General features: G+C 46.9%; 1 protein-coding gene across 1 annotated transcript in view; it reads left to right on the forward strand.

The window, feature by feature from the left end:
• LOC139697919 (neurogenic protein mastermind-like) overlaps positions 1 to 7,927 on the forward strand; it is a 344,049-nt gene extending 336,122 nt beyond the window's left edge. Inside the window, exons 3-5 of the mRNA XM_071596780.1 lie at positions 2,726 to 4,553; positions 5,472 to 5,653; positions 7,499 to 7,927. Coding sequence (XP_071452881.1) covers positions 2,726 to 4,553; positions 5,472 to 5,653; positions 7,499 to 7,927 — 2,439 coding nt within the window. The remainder of the gene's footprint in view (positions 1 to 2,725; positions 4,554 to 5,471; positions 5,654 to 7,498) is intronic.
• The last annotated feature ends 15,122 nt before the right edge of the window (positions 7,928 to 23,049 follow it).

Below are 23,049 nucleotides of genomic sequence, written 5' to 3' on the forward strand. Positions count from 1 at the left end.
CTTGGCGCCTCCCGACAATGCCGACGCCGGGATTCTCTCCACCCTTCAACCTCTCCGGCCCCTGCCTAATGGCGCCAATGACCTCAGCTGTCGGTCGCCTCCCCTAAAATGCCAAGCTCCATTATTCCGTACTCGGCGATAATTTCCTCGATAGTTCGACCGTCCTCTGCCCCCTTCCTCATTTCAATGCATACCTAAATAGTCCTCGTGCCCCCTGAGCTCTGAGCCCCTAAAAACCATGTGCATTGGGTGTGCAGTCACCTGAGCCCTCGAATCCATAAGCCTTAGCAGCTCTCTTTACTCTCCACAACAGTCGCTGTCATCTGCAAATTTTCATTCGAGCCAAAGGACAAAATGCAATCGATTGCATCCGGGATTTTACTTCCGTTGTTCCTGGATTCACTTTCCATAGTTGAACTCGCAGTTGTGAATTTCCGAATGGTACTGGTTGTTTCGGCGAGCGACCCTCTCCTTCCCCTCTCTGCCATTACACAGGGATGGCAGTCGACATTTGGAGCGAAGTTTCTAGTCTTGAGGAATATTTCGCGCCGGGAATTGATCGTGAGGCCGCTGGAGAGGAACGAACTACGCCTTTCGCGTAAGGAGCGCTTTGTTATTATCCGTCAATTTCGCCTCCCTCCCCACCTTCCACCTTGCCCCAACCACTTCCCCCACCCTTCTTTTCTTCTACTCGAGCGAAGAATCCATCTTCCTGCATCCTCCGCCACCTGCAGTGGAGGCGCTGGCGGCATCGAGAGTGACGTTTTAACCGCCTAAGAGCGTTTTTTTTATTTCGTCATTGTGCAGTTATATTAGATTAGTTATATTAGATAGTTACCGGGCGCATTTGTTCATTTTCAAATTCTGTTTGAATTTCGTGATCCTAATGAGATGTTGAAAAACTTCTGCGCTTCTGAGTTGACCGCCGGGTCGTGTGTTGTTGATGTGAACACAAAACGGAGGCGAAGTGCTTGCTCAAGCCTTCCAACTGCCAACTTAGTGTCTTGTACTTTTTCGGAAGAATTGGTATCTTTCCGGAATCTTGAAATGACCTGGTTCGAGGGAAAGAAAAACGTATTAACTCGAACGAGCCCATTCGTAGCAAATCGCTGTGTGACAATGCGGTTATTATCGAAAACAAAATGGTGGAATCTGTTAGTTATTGGCGACCACAATTGATGCGAAAACCAAGTCTTTTCGCGTGGGAAAATACAAATATAAATTAGATTATTCTCGTCCTGTAGCTGGTGATAAAAATTAGCTACATTACCCTAATTAAGACTACCAGCTGTGATTTTCGGTACAGTCACCCAGAGAATCATAAAAAATGTCAATTTTAACTAATTTCACTCTAAATAATGTGTCGATCGACGAGGGTTAATTCCTCCTTAAGTAATATTCCCGAACGCGCAAAAAATAACAAGCCAAGTGGAGAATTTTTCCGTGGAAGACAAACCATATGGAACAAAATATAACTTGTGAGAGGCCTGCTTTCTCTCGAGGAGATGCCGAATAGAATGTGCCAGAGAGTATTGTCTTTTTACTCTTTGTCTGTGGGCACCTAATGGTGAAGAGTTTATTTAAATATGTACACCATATTCTGCTTAATATCTATCGGTATTATCGCTCCGTGGCAGCAGAGCTCCCGTGACGCGAAGGGCAAGCTTCGGTGCTTCGCGAAGCACCGAGGGCGGGCATGCCGGGAAGGGTTGCTTGTTGTACACTCATTTGTTGCTTCTCTCTCTCTCTAGAATTAAACTGATACGGCGGATGAAGAACGTAAAATTCCATTTCCTGGTATTCATTTCAGTCGGTTTGAATAAATCTTAAATTGTCATTATTAATATACTATGGTCGCAGGAAAGAAAAAGCAGGTCAGTTATGTCCATATTCCAATATCAGGTTATATGCATAACGTAGAATGTAAATTGAAGACCTTCGGGAGTTTAGCACAGATCTTTTGCATCGCCAAATTTTCAGTGATAATGGTGTGTGTGTGTGTGGCATAGTCAGTCTTACTTATATCAATGCCAATACACGATAGCAGGGATCCTGCGCACGTTTAACCGACGACTCGACGACCGACGCTCTGATTAAAGCACTTCACGCAAACACGTCAGAAAAAATTGTTACCGATGATTTTTACGCAAACCTAGTATGATCCCAGTTGTTAATTTTTGTAAATTATATCATGCGGATAATACTGTATGATTGCTCTCTATCGAAGTCCTCTTGTTAATATCTAATGTTTGTGATGCGTGTTAATATTTTCCCAGCTACGATTAAAGTAAGATTAAATTAAAGAGTAAAGCCATGAAGCTTATTGATTCAGGGGTAGGAAGATGCATTTTTTCGTATTTTGCGTCATCAATTAGCATTCTCGGATTGCTTATTCTATGATTCTGGGGCGGTCGTTCTTCCTTCGAGGTGCGTGTTACACTTCGCACTCCCCTTCCAATCATGTGGGCATTTCTCGATGTTTGCTGGGTGTACTTTAGAAGAATTTTTTTACGTTTACTATTTATTAAGAAGCATCCTTTTGTAATGCACCCAATCAGACCGTTTAGTTTCAGGCTTAACTTTGAGGAAATTCCACATAATGAATAGAAATGATTACCAATTGTGACTTCCCCTATACTCAAGTATAATAAAAGCATAGAGAATGTCAGCCAGATGTTTTCTGAAGACGTTGAGTGAACAATGCCCCGTATGTTTCCTTCCTCAGGTGTCGGCCGGCCAACACCTTCAGATGACGGGCGACCTCAAATCTGGAGGCAGCGTCGTATCCCAGCAGGCCATGTTCTTCCAGCAACAACAGCAGCAACAGCAGCAGCACGGCGGACCTCATCCGGGAGCCCATCCTGGCCCTCACTCGGGGCCCCATCCGGGCCCGCACCAAGGACCTCATCAAGGGCCCCACGTGGGTCCACACCAGAGCCCACACCAGGGTCCCCACCAGGGCCCTCCGCACTCAGGGCCTCATCAAGGCCCGCACCAAGGACCCCACCAAGTACCTCACCAAGGCCCTCACCCGGGGCCCCATCAAAGCCCTCACCAGGGACCCCACCAGAGCCCACATCAAGCCCCGCACCAAAGTCCCCACCACGCCCCGCACCAGAGCCCTCACCCACACCACTCGCCGCAGCACCAACAGTCGGGCGGTGGTCCCGGGGCGGGGGGTGCCGGCACTCCGCACTCCAACCCGTCCCCCGTGTCCTCCGCCACCCCCGACGGGGGTAACGGGCCCGTCGGGGGAGGGCAGGGGCCCGTCGGCGGAGGGCCGGGCGGCGGCGGCGTGGGCTACTCCGTCTCGCAGTCGCAGACCATTAATTTCACGCAGCAGAGTCTGAGGAGAGGCCCCGGGGGGCAAGGGGGCAGGCAGCAGCAGGCGGCCATGGAGGCGGCGGCGGCAGCTCAGGCGGCCGCAGCTGCAGCCGCCGCGGCCGCCGCCGCCAACTCGGTCGGTGGGCCCCAGGGGGTGGGCGGCGGCGCCGGCAGCGGCGGGGTGCCCGGCGGGCCCGGGCTCCCGCAGTCCCCGGGGGCCGTGGGACCCCGTCCGCTGGTCATGGACAACATCCAGGCCCACAAACTCATGCAGCAGCAGATGCTGAGGGCGCAGGTCATGCAGCAGCAGGCGCAGCACCAACAGCAGCAGGCCCAGCACCAACAGCAGCAGGCCCAGCACCAACAGCAGCAGGCTCAGCACCAGCAGCAGCAGGCCCAGCAGCAACAGGCCCAGCAGCAGGCGCAGCACCAGCAGGCGCAGCAACAGCAAGCGGCAGCCGCCCAACAACACCAGCACCATCCGCACCACAACCACCACCACCATCACCACCACCACATGAACCATCACCACCACCAGATGAACCATCAGCAGCAGCAACAGGCCCCGCAGCAGCAGATGGGCGGCATGGCCCCCAGGCCCCCGCCGCCAGAGTACAAACAGAGTCAGATGATGCAGCAGCAAATGCTGGGCTTGATGGGGCAGCAGGGCCAGGGCACGGGGCCCGGGCCGGGCGGAGTGGTGGGGCCCCCGTCTCAGGGGGCCCAGGGCGGTGGCGGGCCCCCCCAGCAACAGCAGCAGGCTAGGTTCCAGATTAGGCCGCAGATGAGGATGATCCACGCGGGGGCAGGGGGCGGCGGCGGGGGCGCCGGCCCCCCGATGCAGCAGATGCCCCCGTCGGGGCCCATGATGAGGCCCGCGCAGCAGCAGCAGGCGGCCATGCTGGCGGGCGGCATGGGGGGGCCCGGCTACGTCCCCTCGCCCCAACAACAACAACAACAGCAACAACAGCAGCAGCAACAGCAGTTGTTGGTGTCTGGGGGCGGAGGGATCGGCGGGCGCCTGGCGGCATATTCGAACCCCAGGCACCAGAGGCCTCCGAACGTGAGCGTGGTGCCTGAAGGGGGCATAGCGGGCGGTCGGACGGTCCCTGGGGGGCCCTCGGAGTGGAGGCAGATCCTCATGACGCAGCAGCAGCAACAGCAGGGGGCGGTATTCGGGGGCCCTCAAATGGGCGGACCCCAGTTCAGGCCCGCGTTCCCGCACCAAGGTGAGGAGTCCGTCTCTCCGGCGAAAGGTATCCCGAACTCGCCAGCCGTCGTGGCGATATGCTCATCTTGTAAAGCACATCTCGAGTCCTCCGTGGACCTGTAACGCAAGAGATTGAATTCTTTTTTGAAGTCCCCTGCACGGTTTCTTGAAATTCTTCGCTTCCTTAAATAAGTTCATTTACAAAGACGTTTGTGGTTAACGTTCGGTTGTCGAGTGAAATAAAAAGAGTGGCCTGTGATGTTCTTGCTGGTCAGCCTCTGTAAATATTGAATCAATGAAGTTCCCGCGTGTTGAGAGTAAATTTCTCTCTGCCACAATTACGTAAACTTCCATTCACCGTACACATAATTATGCGTGTGCGCGAATTGCACCAGTAATGCCGTTTGTGTGGTGCGCTATTAGAAGTTTTCCCTTTTGATGTAAATGTCAATAACCAAAAATTCCATATCTAAAAAGATCATGTCGGTTTTCCATCGTCTTACGTCTCTTTCATGCGTAATATTTTCTCTCTTACATCGTGATCGTTGTGCTCAATATTGAAAAATATCTCGACGCGTTTTCCAAGATATGAAAAATGAATTTCTTCGAAATTCAAATATCCTCCTGACAAATCCGTCACCTACGTCGGTTTTTTGTTAATCGTTATATTATTCGAGGTAACATTGTCCCAAAAGGTTTCACCGAGCAATTTGGATTGAATCAAGTTTTTTTTCGTGTGAAATTGCCATGTTTTCACTTTTGTTTCCTGAATTAGTTGTTTGCCATTATGTTGTCCTAATTCCGAATTGCCTTTTCATCGAACTCTATTCTTGGCTTAGTCCTCGAAAGATTTGGTTATCTTATTAAAGTAGGGTTGCGTTGATAAAGTAGGGTTGAGTGCTCATTTTAATTCGCTTCCCTCCTCTTTCCCTTTCAGGATCGTTCGGCATGCCTGGTTCTCAGGGCAACATGCAGATGGCAGCACAAATGCACCAGCACCACATGGTGAGGACGGCGGGTCCTCCGGGTGCGAGCCAGATGCAGATGCTGTCACAGCAGCAGCAGATGGCGATGCAGCAGCAAACGGTGCTCCCGGGCGGCATGGGTGGCGCCAACCAGGTCGGTCCCTTCACCTAGATGGCGCCTATCCCCGCGGGGCAGTTCTAATAATTTTTTTATCCGTCACTCGCATTATCCCGACCCAAGTTCGAAGTATGAAATAGATAAATGCTTCCTTAGGTTACCTTAACAATGAGTCTTGGAGTCCTTTTTATCGCTTGCACACTTCTTTGAAAATTGCCCTGTTGATTACTGTGTTGTAGAACAAAAGTTCATGAAGTCGTTGTTAAGATTAATTCCGCCGATAAGTATACTGTTTCACATTCGAACATTTGTAAGCCAACGAATCTTTTGAATCGTTTTATCGTGTTGTTCAATTGGTTTAAGGGATTTTAGCTTATGAAAGATATTTGTTGAAAGTCATTCCCCGCTTAGTTCCCTTGCCGTTTACTTAAAAACATGAGTGTCTGTTCTCCACCGGAAATATTCATTTCATCTGACTGGATTTCGTACCCGAATGTGTCGGTTCCTGGTCAGTATTATCCGCGGCATTGCGCTCCTATTTGGGCGTCATACTTCATGCAACAATTTCAGAGCGTAAAAATCATTCGCCTTGACTGGGACTCGAACCCAGATCCCTCAATATCCGGTCGAGTGCTTTAGCCACTTAAGCTACCGAGGCGTCCTCTTAAACTCTGAAAATTTTGGGGCTTTTAAAGGAACTAGATGTTATGACGAAATACCGTACATACAATGTCACATGCATTCGTAGTCGTGCGCCAGGCGCCACTGTCCACGAGGTTAAAAGCCAACTTTAAACACGTATGGTGTTTTCCCTTTGACAAATTCCAAAGAAACTGCGGGAGATGCCGCAACAGTAACTTTTAACGGAGTCATCCGCTAATGTGCATTTTAATGCAACAATTTCAGAGCGTAAAAATCATTCGCCTTGACTGGGACTCGAACCCAGATCCCTCAATATCCGGTCGAGTGCTTTAGCCACTTAAGCTACCGAGGCGTCCTCTTAAACTGATTTTTTGGGGCTTTTAAAGGAACTAGATGTTATAACGAAATACCGTACATACAATGTCACATGCATTCGTATTGTATGTACGGTATTTCGTTATAACATCTAGTTCCTTTAAAAGCCCCAAAAAATCAGAGTTTAAGAGGACGCCTCGGTAGCTTAAGTGGCTAAAGCACTCGACCGGATATTGAGGGATCTGGGTTCGAGTCCCAGTCAAGGCGAATGATTTTTACGCTCTGAAATTGTTGCATTAAAATGCACATTAGCGAATGACTCCGTTAAAAGTTACTGTTGCGGCATCTCCCGCAGTTTCTTTGGAATTTGTCATACTTCATGTTCAAATGAAGATGACATGGACGGAGTGGAACCTCTTTGTGGACATGCGGCATTGGGGTGTGCGAATTAGGTGAGCAGGTGGATGGAGCTGCTGTTTGTCCATATCCCTCCACCTATCACTCCGTCAGAACACTTATCCGGACACCCTTGGTATTCACCACCCACGATTCAGTTATTTTCTTGTCTCATAACTATTCTTCCTGTCCACCAAATCGTCACCATGTGAAGTGACTAGCTCTTGCTTTGTTCGTCTTTATGACTGGTGAGAAGGTGTCCAGTAAGGGTTAATTTAACTTGGGGAATTCCAGGGTGTTTGATGTTTTCGTATCATTTATCAGGGAAGGGGATTGCAATACCTGTTGCACCAATCATAATTTTTTGTCGAATTCCCCGACGAGAGACAATTACATTTGCATGTGCATGGAAGGCATTGTCCATTCGTAATAATCCCTCGATTCCGTGGTCAATGCCCGGGAAACGGCGCGTGCCCTCCATCCGTGAAGCCCTCGTCCTCACGTGCCCTCACGTTCTCTCCCCTCCAGATGCCTCCGAGCATGAGCCTCCAGATGTCGCAGTCCATGTCGATGAGCAGCGGGACCGTGGGGACGCCGACGGGCAGGCAGCAAGTGGGATCCCCGCACCAGGTGCCCTTCGGCCCCGGTGGCGGCGTTGGGCAGTTGACGGGCGGCGGAGGGGGCAGCGTGGTGGCCGGCGGAGGCGGCGTCGTGGGAGGCGTGGGGCCCGGCAGGGGAGGTAGCGGGACCCCCACGCCACAGCAGGGCGGCCCACAGCAGCACCAAGCGCAGCAGCAGCAACCCCCACCGCCCCGCGCACCGAGCGCGGCGGACTTCAGCCTCGAGTTCCTGGACCACTTGCCGGCGGGAGACTCGTCTCACCTGACGGCGGCCGCGCAGGAGCTCCTCTCCTCGCTCGACTCCGCCTCGGGCTTCAACCTGCTGGACAATCTGTGAGAGGCGGCCGCGTTCGACCCCTGAGACCCCTCTTGACGGCCCCGGTCTCCCTCCTCGACGGAGTGAGAGAGAGGGGCCCCCTTCCGCCCTGAGGAGGGCGACGAGAACGGAACGGTTGTCCCCTCAACCCCGCCGCTCTCCAGGGACCCCTCGGAATGCGCATCGTGCGTGCCCTTACGAATGCAGTTCCGATCCCTACGCCCGCCCGCACCCCCCCCCCTACACCCCCAAACCCTGGATTCGGGAAAAGTGAAAACGGACTCCCTCCAGTGTCTTGGGACACACACAGACAGTAGTGGGGAGATGGGGGAGGGAGAAACGAATACCAAGAAAAACGGTTCATCATTTCGCCTTCGAAGTTCGCGCGTGTTTATATTTATGTACATATAACCTATACATATTATATACATATGAGAGAAGTAAATATATATATATAAATAAATATATACAAAAAACAAACACAAACAACTCGCAGATAGAACTGTACCATATGTAAGTGTATGGAAATGAGAAGCATTTTCATCGTCTTGAATCTCCACCAACAATCACAATGTTATTTCTTGACCGTCAGCCCGGCTCCATTTCGCGTGTCTGTCTGTCTGTATGTATGTATGTATGCGTGTGTATGCGTCGTTCCCAATGGCATCCATCCTAATGCAAGAAGTGGAGCCCTTTTTTATATCCCTCGCCGAATCCTCGCGGGTTCCCTGCGCGGCGTTACGCATTGTCACGTCGGCGGGAACCGCGAGAAAGAAGTAATGGACGTTAATATTATTATAATTACTGTCGTAATACCTCATGGTCCATGCACACACACAAACGTACACACACGCACGCACATTTGCGATATTTCCTACGGTAAAAAAATATATGTGTATATGTATATATATATATATATATGTATATATATATATATATGTATATATATGTATATATATGTATATATATGTGTATATATATATATATATATATATATATATATATATATATATATATATATATATATATATATACACACTTTTAGAGAGAGAGAAGAATAATTGATTTTTTTTACTTTTTCCTATCCCTCTTTCTCCCTTTGAGGAAATGTTTCTTTCGAGCTGAAGGATAGGACCGAATTTCGCCGACTTATCTCGAGTGATTAGGGAGTCAGCATCTCTTGCTGTAAGCGTTAACAGAGAGCGGAGATGAGAAATACTAGAGCACGTCTCCGAGGAATATTCTAATGTCCCCATTTCCATTGGACACACGGATTGGATGGCCCTGGTTTCGATTCTACAAGGGCGTAGCGGCCTCCGATTGAGCATGTAAATATCATTGAAATAATGTGATCATACTCTTTCTCTATTGTTCTGTGCCCGTACGTCGCATTGATTTGAGAAGTTATGCACCCGATCCATCCCATCGTGACACTTTTCAAAGATAATAGGAAGAAAGAAACCTTTTTTCGCTGAATCACCAAGTTCGTGAAACGTACATATGATGCATTCACAAATCATCGACAGGAATGTGTGGGTGTGTGTGTGTGCGTGTGCGTGTGTGCTGTGGCTGTAAAAAAATAAGAGAGAGACACTTGTGTGACGATTTTTGGTACCGCAAATGTGCGTGGCGAGTGAATTTTTTTCGAAGCACAGGGAAAAAACGAAAAAAAAAAATAACATCAAAATAATAGAATCGCAATCACAATCGCGTAGTTTATTCTCCGATTTCCAAATTTGTGAACGAAAACAAAATATCACCATTCATTGCTCTGGCGAGGACGACGACGGAGCATAAAAAGTGTTTTTTTTTTTTGTAAAAAAATGAATAAATAATAATAATATTAATAATGATAATGTGTGTCAGTTGGTGTTGTCGTGTGTGAAAATGTTTCGTCGCATACTGTTTTGTTTTAAAAAATGGTGTTCTAATGAAATAAAAGACACGCGAGAAACTTTTGTGACGATAGAAACAAATGAAGGGGACGAAGGCGATTGTGCCAGCAACCAAATTTTACCCCGCATATACTTCCCGCATATAAACCACTATCTCGTTGAAAAATTTTAATCTTCCCCGCCCCCATTCCACCCCCCCCCCCCCACACACACCCCCGCCAATCCACCCCTAAACGTGTAACAAAAATTTAAAAAAATATGAAGTCACCTCAGCAAGCGACCGGAAAATTTGCAAAACACCAAAAGTCCGTCTCTCACCCCATTACTTCATCCTTCTCGTGCACTTGCGTATTTCCAAAGGTAAAAAAAGTATTTTACGATATAATTCTAAAGGGAGTCCAAACCTTGTTTCATTTCTAAAGAAGTCACTCGTTTCCCCGCATTTGAGACCTGAGAAATGCTGTGGTCCGGGTTTATGGACTGTGCATCCCACCGACGACAAGCATGGCCCGGAATGTTTGGTTAGAACGACTGCCGTGGTTAAGAAGAGAAAATATAGATGCGTGTAAAAAAATACTGAAGTGTTTGTAAAATTGATTGAAAGTGACTCATACGCCCGAGGAGACTCGTTTCGGTCCAGCTCGTTTCACATGCGTTATTCTTTCCCCTCCTCCCTTATGCCCTTTCAGAACGGAATCTTAAAACGTTATCCTGTTTGACTTATCGTGTCACTCTATTCCTAGTCTGTTGTCAAGGACAGATCTCTCCGAGCCGACGGTTCAGAACCCTTCGCATCAATCCCAACTCAAAGGGCAAAGACAGCCTTGTGCTATCACGGTGGTGCTCGTCAGCAGTTCAGGGTAATTTCTTTCTCATGCCAAAAATAGCGCGCAAAGAACGCGAACATTCGGAAGGGAACATCTTAACGAGACGTTACCACAATGTTTCGAGTCTATTACGCGTTGGCGCAAATCTGATGACATTTTATGCTTCTTCATCGGTGGAGCACGTAAGATCTTCGTCGAGGCTAGAGCTTAGAGCGTTTCAGCGTCACTCCAGGGACGCGCGCGGTATTTTCCCCATTCCTGAAATACTAATATCCCTACCACTGCTTTTCTTCGCCAATGACACCGTAGCGGAAATAATTGAAATACATCAAGTGACTGGAGGTAATTTTTCCGGGAGGCCAGAGGGAATTCGACCAAATAGTATTGGGCTCAAAACGTCAACCGCGTCCAACTGTCATACACTCTGCCTAGAGGTGGGTAGTTTCTTTTGTGTTGACATCTTTCACGATTTTATCCTTTGGATGTTCTTTTCCGATGTGGTCTTATCAGCTCATGATGCCATGTAACCTTTCGAGGTGAATTTACAGAGCCACTGACTTGTTATGGGTCACCCTTTGCTGTTTCATTGACTGTGGTGTGTCCATGGGATTCCGAGTAACGTTTCCAAACAGTGCGTTCGATACGCGTCAATAATTTTGGGGCAGTATTTCCACCAACATTCATTTGCGTCGCGGCGTTCTCATCTTCTGTAAAAATAAATTCGATCTTTTTTATTGCTATGGAGGCCGGAGGACGTTGTTTAGTTACGGCTTTTGTTTCAATTTACCGCGATTTCGGAATTCTTCCTGAACAAAATTTTTTTTACACATAGTTCTTTAAATCCGTTGCTCGTCTACTTGTGCATCCGCCAACTGGTGTATCCTGCAACCCCTAGACTTGACTCCTCCTACTCTTTATGCGATCTTCAATTTGGAGTTATGGAGACCCCGAATTTCATGCTTTTCTTCAATCTTTTAAATCGCCTTGATTTCCGCGTCTTCGGGGTCGCACGGTTGTGACCCCCCGGTGGTCGGAACGCGCCGCGCCAACGTCTGCCGATCGAGTGGTTCGACAACGACGACGTTTCCGTACGCTGCCGTGTTCGCTCTTGGGGAGAGTAAAATAAAAATAGAAGCGTGGTTTCGCGTCATCCTTCGCAAATGTGCTCAGGGAATGGCCGGCTGCATTTGTTTTTATGCCGTTTCTGGACGGAGATAAGGCAAGTGACGACCGGGGGGGGGGGGAGGAAAAAAATGCAATTCTCTCTCTCTGCGGCGTCCGGGCGGTATGCGGTGCCACAAGTCTCTTCCCTGCGCGGGAGAGTTATTTTTTTCACCTCGGGCCTCTCCAATCAATATTCTCCGAGCCGATTGGCGCCGAGGGCAGTCGGGGGCGTCCGAGGAGGGCAGTTGCATATCGAATTTCCCCTCTCCCCCTGTATTCAGCACCTTCATCCCCTCCCCCATCCCACCCCCTCTGCTTCCATGTGCCCCATTCCAACATCCCCCGCCTCTCCCGACAACCGCCTCCTGCGGCACACCCCGTCGGTTGGTTCCCCTTTCTCCCCTCCCGCGCCACCCATATGCGGTCTGCTTTTTCTGAGTCGTGGAGGAGGGAAACAACGTTAAGGGCGCCCATTTCCCCGTCTAGGGTCTCTCGCCCCCCTCCCCCTCTCGCTCCGGTTCAAATGTTATCCGCAATCGAATAATTTCGTCCGGAGCTATTTGCCTTCCCGGTCAGCGATAACACACCCGCGAGAAGATGTAGAGGGGACCAGATAACCCCGGGATCCCAACCATCTTAGGCGTTGCTTCTTAATAAGTGGTGGTCAATGATTTATTTCAACCTAAGTGTTCAAACAGTAGTTTCGCGAAAATACAAGCCGTTGTAAACGATCGTTTTTTTGGCTGTTTTTTAAATGTAGTGATTATTTTCGGGTTCCCAAGTCACCTTCTGACTAAGGTCTTTGCTTCACACTTCCGAGCAGTCGATCTTAAAAGTGGAAAATGGCCACTTACCCGTGAGCTATATTCTGTGTGCGTGGTACTTTGGAAGGAGTGTCACTGCGTTTCCCTACAGAAAAATTTTTATTGGGCAAACACCTTGGCAGAAATGCGACAGGTTCAATGAACTTGGCATTGAAATCCCAGATTTTATACCGGGGCCAGTGTTGAGGGATGATTGGTGAATGGTTTAAGGTCGTCGATAAGGGTGGTCATTTCTTGTTTTAGAGCAGTATAGTATAGTTTTTTCGGGAGTGCATCGTATGGGGGTGGGGGAGGCCGTGGTGTGGTATTATTCACGAATGTGAGGGGGGAGCAGGGGGGTCGCGGACCACTCTCACCACCAATCGGATGCACTCGACGTAAACCCGTGTGCAAGTCTGGCACGACTGCTTTCTCGAGGAGCTTCCACGTCTACGTCGTCCGGCCGATTACGAATTCATTTCAATTAATCCGCCCTTCAGGGCCGTGTACGGGGGTCCCTAACTCTCTTTAACGCAGCTTACCGTTCGCGCCTGCGCGTTGTGTTTCATCCAACGGACACTTTGTTGCTAAACCTTTTTTTTCGTTAGCTCTTTCGTTATGCGATTGTAGGCCGCATCTTGTTTTGTGCACACCTCGCTGGTCGCGGCTTCTTCCTCCGCACGCACGGTCTGTCCGTTCCGTTTCATTTTATGTTTGCGCCAACATTCTTCTTCCACCGACCACGTCTCTCGCATCAAATTCCTTCCACACGTGCGAATCCGACCCATTTTTCTGCTTTAGTTAAACCCCTGTGACTGATGAGCTATTTGATTTTATTTTTTCACAAGTATGGAATTGTGTGTGCTCGCGATCACTTAAACGTAGACATCGACAAAATTCTCTCCTTAATGATCCAAATTTTGAGCTTTTAAAGTAAGAGAACTATTTGGGAGTGGCGTTGCTTCGAGTTCGCCTAGTCCCTGACCCTAACCCTAGCCAGCCACCTACCTCCCTGTCCATCTCCTATCCGTCAGGATCACCTACGAACTGACCTCGAGGGCGGTTTGTGCGACCGGCTCTTATCGGAAGATAACTGTTTAACCTACATATTTTCAAGTCTTTAACTCGGTGTAATTTTTTGAGCTGGTCAAGTTTTTGAATGTCCAATCTCTTCATCACCCTCCTTGACAAGGTCCGACCGAAGGGTCATAATCGCCGACTAATAACATACGAGGGGTCTTTTTTTCAGCAGGGCATTGTACTTAACGCCCCTTCGAACCACCCCTTCCCCTCCATTCCGCGGTTTTTTTAGGGTCGACCTCCTTCCCCCAGTATCAACAGATGCTCTCCGCGGCAAAACCTCGGCTGCCGGTTATATCGGTGCGCGGTGTAGTATCGATGCTTGCCGGTGCAGGTAGGGCCTTCACTTGCACTCCTCGTCGAGGGAAGGCGCCACCGTGAATTAAATAACATGTCCATTTGAACTGATGAGCCTCTTTGAAGAATGACACGGTTTTTTTTCGATATTATACAAATTAGTTCCCTCCATCCATAGAGACATCTGCCTTTTTTTATTTTGACAAAACAAACAAACTTAGCGTCGAAATCGGACGAGTGTCGCGGGAGAGATACTATTAAAATGGCGTTCGGCGGAGGGTGTCAGAGATGCAGGGAAGAAGTTTTGATCGTTAGCAGTGATCGTGCCTTTGCTGCGCCGCCCGTGGCGTGGAGTGCCCGCGACCGAACTTCACCGAGTGAGAGGTTGAGAGACGGAAGCCTCCCCATTCTATTCTTCAACCACAACACAACGCAGCTCCAGGCACCCGGCGCTCCGGCGAGTGCCCGCTTCCTCGGGTGCCCCTTCGACCTCATCGGCAGCTGCGTCGTCCGGGAGTGGTTCGGGGCGCGGGAGGAACACCATTCATTCATTCTTCCAATCACTCGCTCCTTTCGCCTTAGGTTCCCTCGCACGGAGGGCCATCGGGTTCACGTGTGGCATTCCCCGGGGTCAGGAGGAGGGGTCTCGACCTTCCTCCCTCCTCTTAAATGTCGCGGCACTTAATGCGAATTGGCCACGCGGTGGATTTGCCGCCTTCGGGAGGTTTTGCGTCGGAGCATTGGTTCTTTGCAATTATGCCAAAGCGTCTTTAATTCGATCCGCGCTCTCTGTTGATATGCCCCGGCGAAAAGGAAATCATTCCCTCCGCTCTTATGTACTTCGCGCGGTGGTATTTCCGGTGTCCTTGCGGGGAAAAAGGTGGCTTACTTATTACGGGACCAAAGAACGAAGGGGTGTAAACAATTTGAAAAGTTGGAAATAATAATTTAAAAAAGTTGACGTCTTTTTGGGAAAAGGGATCCGAGGCGGAAGAGGGTGACTTCTTTGTTTTCAGAGTGCTATTTTAAGGGGTCGAGTGCCGTGGCGGGTGTGGGTATCCTGATTTTGTTTCTGGTCAGCCGGACGCTGCTCTGGTGGGGGCCACGTGCCCGAAAGGGCTTTTATTTTCTTTGTTTTGGGCCCCACGTTGTGATTCTTTGGGGCCCCATTCCGTCTGCGAGTACAGTGTGACCTTAAATTTCCGAAGCGTTCGGCCGTGAGGGAAGAGACAGGGGCGTTGTCTGAGAGGGAAGCGGTTGAGGAAGTCCTCGTGTGTGTGTGTGTGTGTGGCGAGAACCAGTTGGAGTCGGTGAATTGGAAAAGTTAAAAAAATAAATAAAAATAAGTAATAATAATAATAAATAAATGCGCCCTCGGAGTACTGGTTGCAGCTGGCTGTGGGACCACGTTTAGGCGACAAATTTGTAAAAAAAATTAAATATTATAATGAGCGATTTTAAGTTTTAATTCTCTTCCCTCAGCTTGTCCTCTCTCTCAGTTACTCTTTCCCTCCTCACTGGGCCGAGTGCTCAAAAGAGTCCTGGGACTAAGAAAGGGAATCAAGAATCGTCCAATTTCTTTTTTTTTTACTGTCTCGCCTTCTTCTAGGTTTCTTCACCCTACCAAATTACATACAAACTCCCAACCCACTACAGGGCTTAGCGTATGTGCATTATGTATGAATCTTGGCCGATCGGCAAAGTGTAACGAGAGAGCGAAGGCGTGGGTGGGAGCGGGTGCCCTGCAGACGACACTTAGACAAACACTACCTCGCAGCCTTGAGCAACACGCGAGGTGCAGTGAAAGAAAAAAATAAAAATATAATATATATGTATATATATATATATATGTATATATATTTATATGTATACATATATATATATATATATATATATATATATATATATATATATATATATATATATATATATACATATAATTATATATTGTGAAAAATGGGGGACGTGCATTATTATTGCCCCCCCCCAGCCGCGCCTTGTACCCACTACTCTGGAAATCGCACGGGCGCAGCCCGACAGCGAGGGCCTCCTCTTGTGGACAGGAAACGAAACAGAAAGTTCAAGTGTTCCTTGTTTCGCCTGGGAGGGCGCAGACCAAAAGAGGACGCCTTTCGAGAGAAATATTGATAAGAGATGGCCCTGTTGGGAAACGCCGGTCCCTGTTGTCTGTCCTCCTGAGGAACGGGAGCGTACAATTTTACCACTGGCGCGGTCGTCGTGGTGGAAAAAGTTCCGAGGACATTTCGTCCGAAGACGTTTCGCCCGAGGAGTACGTTTCGCTCATAGTTTTTCACTTTGAGCGCGAAATATTCTAAATTTTTTATATTTTTCCTACCGTGGCTGGGTTTGGGACAGGAGGAGGCTGTTTTTCTGTGGGGCGAGGAAAGAACACAACCCCTGCGTCTTCCAGTGCGTCGGGGCGCATGTGCGCATTTTTTCAAAGATTTGCTTCGTATATTTTATATAATTCAGGGATGAGTCCGGTGTCGTCGACAGATGGCGCCTTTACCGCCACCCTCGCTCTCTCCGTCTCTTTGCACCACTTTCTTTCGCTCCCCCTCCCCGCCCGACCCCCCCCCCCCCGCCCCGAGATCCCCTGACCCCGGATATATACATACATATATATATATAAATATTATACCGCCCGCCCCATGATTTTCGTAACCTATTTTAAAGTAACCATACCAACTTGTGCTAGTAGTTTCCGTAAAGTTTGTATTTGCTCATTGTCTCACATGCAGGAGGGAAGTAAACAATGGCTGTGCCTGTCCATTGTTGTAAAACTCTTATACATCATTAAGGATCTTGAAAGATAGCACGGAAGTAATAAAATGTGTTAATTAAAACAAAATATGAGAGGATTGTGCGAATTATGAAGTGAAAAAATGGGATCAGTATTTTTGTTATTGATTTTTCGGTTTTATTTTATAAGTGCTGATGTGTTTTTATACGAACTATTTGTTTTTTATATATGCACAATAATTGTGATCTTTAAAAAAAATCTGTAACAGTGAAGTGTGCGTGTAAAAATGGAGCAAACTATTGTTTTCATTTCTTCAGACTTCTCAGAGAAAGTTTTTTAATGGAATTCTTTCTGAAATGACCTTTTTGTTCAGTGAAGAATGCTGGTGGTGAAATGCGTTAGAAGTATAGCGTGTACACAAACGAGGACAAGTGAACATAAAAACAAGTAATAGTAATAAAGAAACGATGGAGAATAACCAAATCAGTGTGGACAGGGTAGGAAAGGCGTTTTTAAAAAAAAAAGATGGTGGACCTTTGTTTATTTAATTTCCTTTTTATCATTTTCTTAACTTAAAAAGAATCTTGAATAGTCTTTTTTTTATGCAAGACCACCTTGAAAACAAAAGAAAAAAACGCCCTTCGCCCGTCGGGTGTCGAGGGAATTCAGAGACATGTTTGACATTTCGTGTAAATATAACTATTATATATTAAAAAAATGATCTTCTGAAGTACCCTCCCGTTTTGTTGGAAGGAAGGATTTTGTCCTTTCGTGTTTCCCTTTACTCCTTAACCTCTTCATCACGAAATCCCTTCCAAAAAAAAACAAGCCAGAACATTCTTTTGTTAATGTCCGGAAGTGAAAGTGCGAGACCACGCAATGAATAATGAATAATGCGTCGGTTGAAAATCTCGTCAAATTCAAAGTTTTCTGTGTAAAAATAAGCACTTCAATTGTGTATTATAAAGCTGGCTATTTGTATTTGTTCTGTATTAAGTTTCAATCCAAAAACTATACAAAAGTTATATTATTATACATATTATATATATAAATATACATAAAGGTTTATCTAATAAGCTTGTGAAGTTATTTTCTTTTCCTTCTCCCGCTTCTTTAAAAGTTTAAAATTACAGGAGCGTCTGCCGTTCATAGCGACCGCACGAGGATTTGCATTGGTAACGTATAAACTGTGGTAATTCCCGATTAAGGTCGCACCCAACATTAAGGCACGCGTATGCAACACCGCTCCGTCGTGTGATCGATTCTCTCCGGAGTGCATTTACCAATTACATGCCTGCCTTTTCTACTGCGAGGGTTGCTATTTATATCTTATGTTAAGCCTCCAAATGAAAATTCAGTAATTTATTGTTGAAAATAGCTTTTTTTATTTTTCAAAGCATGATGATTTGGCATGCGCTCGGACTAATTTTCGTGGCACTCGGTCCACTCCAATTGAGGTGTATCCAAAACATGGTTTTTGAATGCATCAACGGCTTCTTCAGGTGCCGAAAAACATTGGCCACGCAATTTTCCCTTTATAAATGAGAATAGAGAATTCATGTGGTGCTTAAATCAGGGCTGTGCGGAGGATGACCCATCAATTCCATGTTTTGGCCAGTCAAATAGGCAGTTGTTTCAGCCTGAAGATCTCTGAGAGCTTGCATTGTCATGATGAGAAGAATCCTTCGTTGCCGCTTCTTTTTCCTTATTTCACCAAGCACTTCTGGCAAACGAATGCTCGTGTACCATTCAGAATTCACGGTTATACGTTGGTCTAACGGTGGTACGGTTGCCATGTGTCCGGTTATTCCTTAGAAACAGGCGATCATTTACTTCGATGTGCATCGTGTACGAATCCCTTTCGTCGGATTTGCCGCGTCTTGGAAGACCCATTCACTTGCATTGTCGTTTCGTTTCGGGCTCATGCGTGTGTACAAAGATGTCATAAGTACACAGCTTTTGATGCACCGCACCGATTGTATTTCTTGAGCATTTCTTTGCTCCAATTGACGCGAGACTCTTTTACACCTTTTGTCCAATTATCCGGGTTCCAAAGTGAACAAATTTTTTTCACAGCTTTCATGCAATATCTTATTGATGCTCGTCATGCTAATTCCATGGGATGCCTCAATCTCACGATAAGTCACATGACGATCTTCCTTTACTACTTCTTGCACAGCATCGATGTTTCTGGCACAACAACTGATTTCGTTACTGAGCGAACGGCGGCCAAGATGGAATTCTTTATACCAGCGGTTCACAGTGGCAAAGGATAGGGCTTCGTCGCAGAAAGTGGAAATAAGTTGATCAATCCACTCCTGTCTTGATAATCCACGTCGAAAGTCGTACAAAGTCATCGCACGAAAGTGTTCACTAGTTAACTCCATATCCGAGTCACTGTAATCAACACAATTTCTGATCAAACGACAAAATCTTCTGAAGAAAGTTAGCGTTTAAAGGGTCAAACTATCAGATGGAAACGTCAGATAGCGCCTGAAGCCCTTGTGTTGCCAAGGCTCAAAATATAAATAGCAACCCTCGAGGATTTGTGTTATTTCATCGCTCGGAATTGAGATAATTTATGATTCAGTTACGAATCTCGGCACGCCATCGCACATACGAAGTTTTGAAGGCACATCATTGAGACATTTCATCCTAAATTTTATGGAACACGATCTACTTCATCATCATGAGTATTTCAATTTTATGATTGGTGTATTGCAGCCCTCCATTCTTCCCCATTTAGTGTCAATTCCCTCACCCTTTGATAAGTTCCCTGTTTGACGTCTTCTTAATTTGCCCTATGTACTTGTCTCTTGGCCTTCCTCGCGGGATCTTGCCTTATAGTTTTCCTTCTGTTATGTTTCTAACTAATCCATTGTGCCTCAAGGTATGTCCAATCCATCTATTTCTTCTTTGCCGTAGGGCTCTCCATACGGTCCTCTCCTCTTCTGTATACGTACTTCATCGTTCCTCACTTTGTCTTAATCTTCAGCACTTTCCTTCAGCACCACGTCTAAAAGGCTTCTAGGCTTTCTTCGCTGGTTCACTTTTCCAATATTCCATGTCTCCGATCAGTCGAGTGCCATGCTCCACACGAACCTTTTGACGAACTGCTTCCTTGTCTGCAATCTTATGTTATTTGAACAGAGTAGTAGTTGTCTCTTCCCAATGAACGCCTTCTTTGCTTGGGCTATTCTTCGCTTGATATGGGTCGAGCTTCTTCCATCCCATGTTATAGTGCTGAGCAAGTACATGAAGGATTCCACTTGATCTAGTTTCACTAGCTTGCTCTTCCTTTGGAATATCCCCGCAAAAATGTATGTCCGGTTAAAATAATTAAAGTGAAAGAAAACTATTTTTAATTTTTATTAATGGTAAAACATTTAAAAGAACTGGTCCCTGAGATTCTGGACTATTTCGGCTGGCAGCGGTGAAAATTTCATTAGTTACTTTAAGTAATAATGTGGACAAACACACATTTATATATTGCGATGTTTTCCTGGAAAACAGATTTTAATATTTTATGCAACGAAATGTCTTCGACCCAAAAATATTTAAGAGGATGGAGGAGAGATATTAGATTAGACAAACAGCGGCACCTGAGCACATCTTTTCCTCAACCATTATGGGAATGGACCATTTAAAAAAACAGCATCGGAATGGCGACCTGTTAAATTTTTTTAGGCGTTTCCTGGGCCATTAAACATTCAGTATCTCATACTTTGATCACGGAGCATGGGAATCCACCCCATGCATAAAATCATCAAACAATTGCCCTTTTTTCGCCTTCAGATCGATGATGCTACCATTCCAGTGATCGAGAATACGCGAGTATGCAGATCTCTCCTTCCTGTGGATCTCTCGCATCCCAGATTGGACTTCGCAGAAGAAACAAATCGCCGCCGCACTCCACATGGAGGAAGTAACAGCGCATATTTATATTCCGTGCATATTTTTGTCCCGCGAGGCGCTTTCATGTTTTGTGAACAACGCGCTCAAAAATAAATCCTCTCTTCTATATTCCGAGAGCGATATAGATCGTGTTCTATCTTCACAGACGGTATTTCCTTTCAGCGTCTCTCCCCGACCGTCATTATCATATTTACGTCATAATCGTAAAAACGTCATTATCTTCATTACGTCATATATATTTCCAACAAATGAACAAATACACACACGCGTTGAATACGCATGCGCATCGAAGGCAAGGCGAGTTGTGATAGTAATGCGTGCGTAGGCCTGAACAAAAAACGAAGAAAAAAACAAACTCGAGGAGTAAATAAATGTTCGGTTGCTTAATACGTTTCCTGGTAATGTTAACCCTCCCCCACCCTCCAGTAGCGATGGCGGTAATGTCCCAAACATTGGCTTCGAACGCTTTTTCCTTCCTTTTACACCAGCCTCATCATCTGCATTTTCGTCATCTCGTGAGCACACATTGTGTATGACTATATTTATAGCCAGCGGGACGACGCATGCGCGCGAGGGAAGCCGCTTTCTCTCCTTTCTCGGACGAGCGGAAACGCATTCCACGGATGCGACCGTGGAGGGCAGGCAGGGTAGTGCGTGCACAGAGCACCGTGACCCGTGACGGCGGCTCTCCTTGCGTGACGCACGGGTGGGCGGGGGGGCTGTCGAGAGTGGTGGAATCGTGATATCACTCGAAAAAAGATCAGGGCAAAAGGGGGCGCTGGTCGCTCCCCGAAGAATTTCCGGTGCTTCGAAATAGCTCCCGTCGACACGAAGGATCTCGGCCCGTCCGTCCACTCCTCACTCCCCACTCCCTCCCCATTCCTCACTTCAAGCGCCAAGAGGGTGCGGACGATGCTCGCGAGAGGGCGTCTAGGAGGATTCCGGCCCGATCAGCGGGGAATCGAACTCGATCTCAATTCGAGAGTATCGGTTCATTTCATTATTCGTCGGTCGCCATTCTACCTTTACAAGGATTTCGAATCGCTTTCTCGTTCGTCGCGGCCATGGAATATTGGTGGTGTCTTTGGGCTGGAAGCGAGACATGATCGCGGCGCCTCATTTGCACTGCTGGATAAAAGCATGGCGCCAAAATACTCTGCGCTGGTAATCAATTTATGCCGGTATATCTGCACTCAAACGCTACGATTCGGCAAAGGCGTCACGATATCATCTCAAGTAGTGACAACAATTGAAAGAATCCTGCCCCCCTATATATATATATATATATATATATATATATATATATATATATATATATATATATATATATATATGTGTGTGTGTGTGTGTATGTATATATATATGTGTGTATATATATGTATGTATATATAAATATATATATATTTATATATAATTATATATATATATATTTACATGTATTATTAGTTAATCTACCGGTTAAGGTAGGTTTTGGGGTGGACCAAATTACTAATTCAACAATTTGTGACCCCCAGCAAAACACAACATCCCACTCTACATCAGGTCCCTCTTCATCTCTGAGTACTTACTCCCCTTCTTCATCCCGTCCAACATCCCTATCCTGTTCCTTCCCCTACCTCGTTTGCCTAAAATTCTCCCCTTAATCACAGTCTTCAACATCCCACTGCCGGCCAATACTCCCTTCACCCACTTTTCCTGCCTCTATAGGATTTCTCCCAACAAACCCCTCTCTTCGCCCACCATACCAAGTACTTCCTCACTTGTTTTATTCTCTGTCCATTTTACCTTCTCCATTCTTCTCCACACCCACATTTCAAAAGCCTCCAGTCTACGTCTATCCTCCTGCTTCAATGACCACGTATCCGCGCCGCACATTGCTACGGTCCACATCAAAGTTTTCACGAGCCTTTTCTTAATATCCTTACTCAACTTCCCCGTCATTAACTCCTTCCTCCTTGTGAAAGCCTCTTTGCCAAGCGCGATGCTTCTCCTTACGTCCCTACTACTTTGACCGTGTTGGTCCAAAACACTTCCCAGATACGGATACTGTTCTACCTTCTCTAGTTTTTGCCTCCCTATTTTAATGTTTATTGATTTTCTCATCCCATATCTGTCGCACTGTATTGCCAATTCACTCAGCAATGCTTGCAGCCCCTTGGCTGACTGACAAACTAAAGCTTGGTCATCAGCGAGCCTAACTGATTTTACGAATTCCCCGCCCGCTTTCATTCCTACCTCCAGTTCTTCCCATGCCTCTTTGATCATAACCTCTGCATACAGGTAATGGGCATCCCTGCCTTACACCTCTTCCTAACACTGCCCAATCGGACTCCCCGTTCCCCACCCACAGCTGAGCAGTCTGAGACCTGTACAGGTTGCGGATTAGCCTCCTTTCCCT

Source organism: Hetaerina americana, unplaced genomic scaffold (assembly GCF_022747635.1).
Source record: "Hetaerina americana unplaced genomic scaffold, ioHetAmer1.1.p SCAF_8, whole genome shotgun sequence".
In the NCBI taxonomy this organism is placed as follows: Eukaryota; Metazoa; Arthropoda; class Insecta; order Odonata; family Calopterygidae; genus Hetaerina; species Hetaerina americana.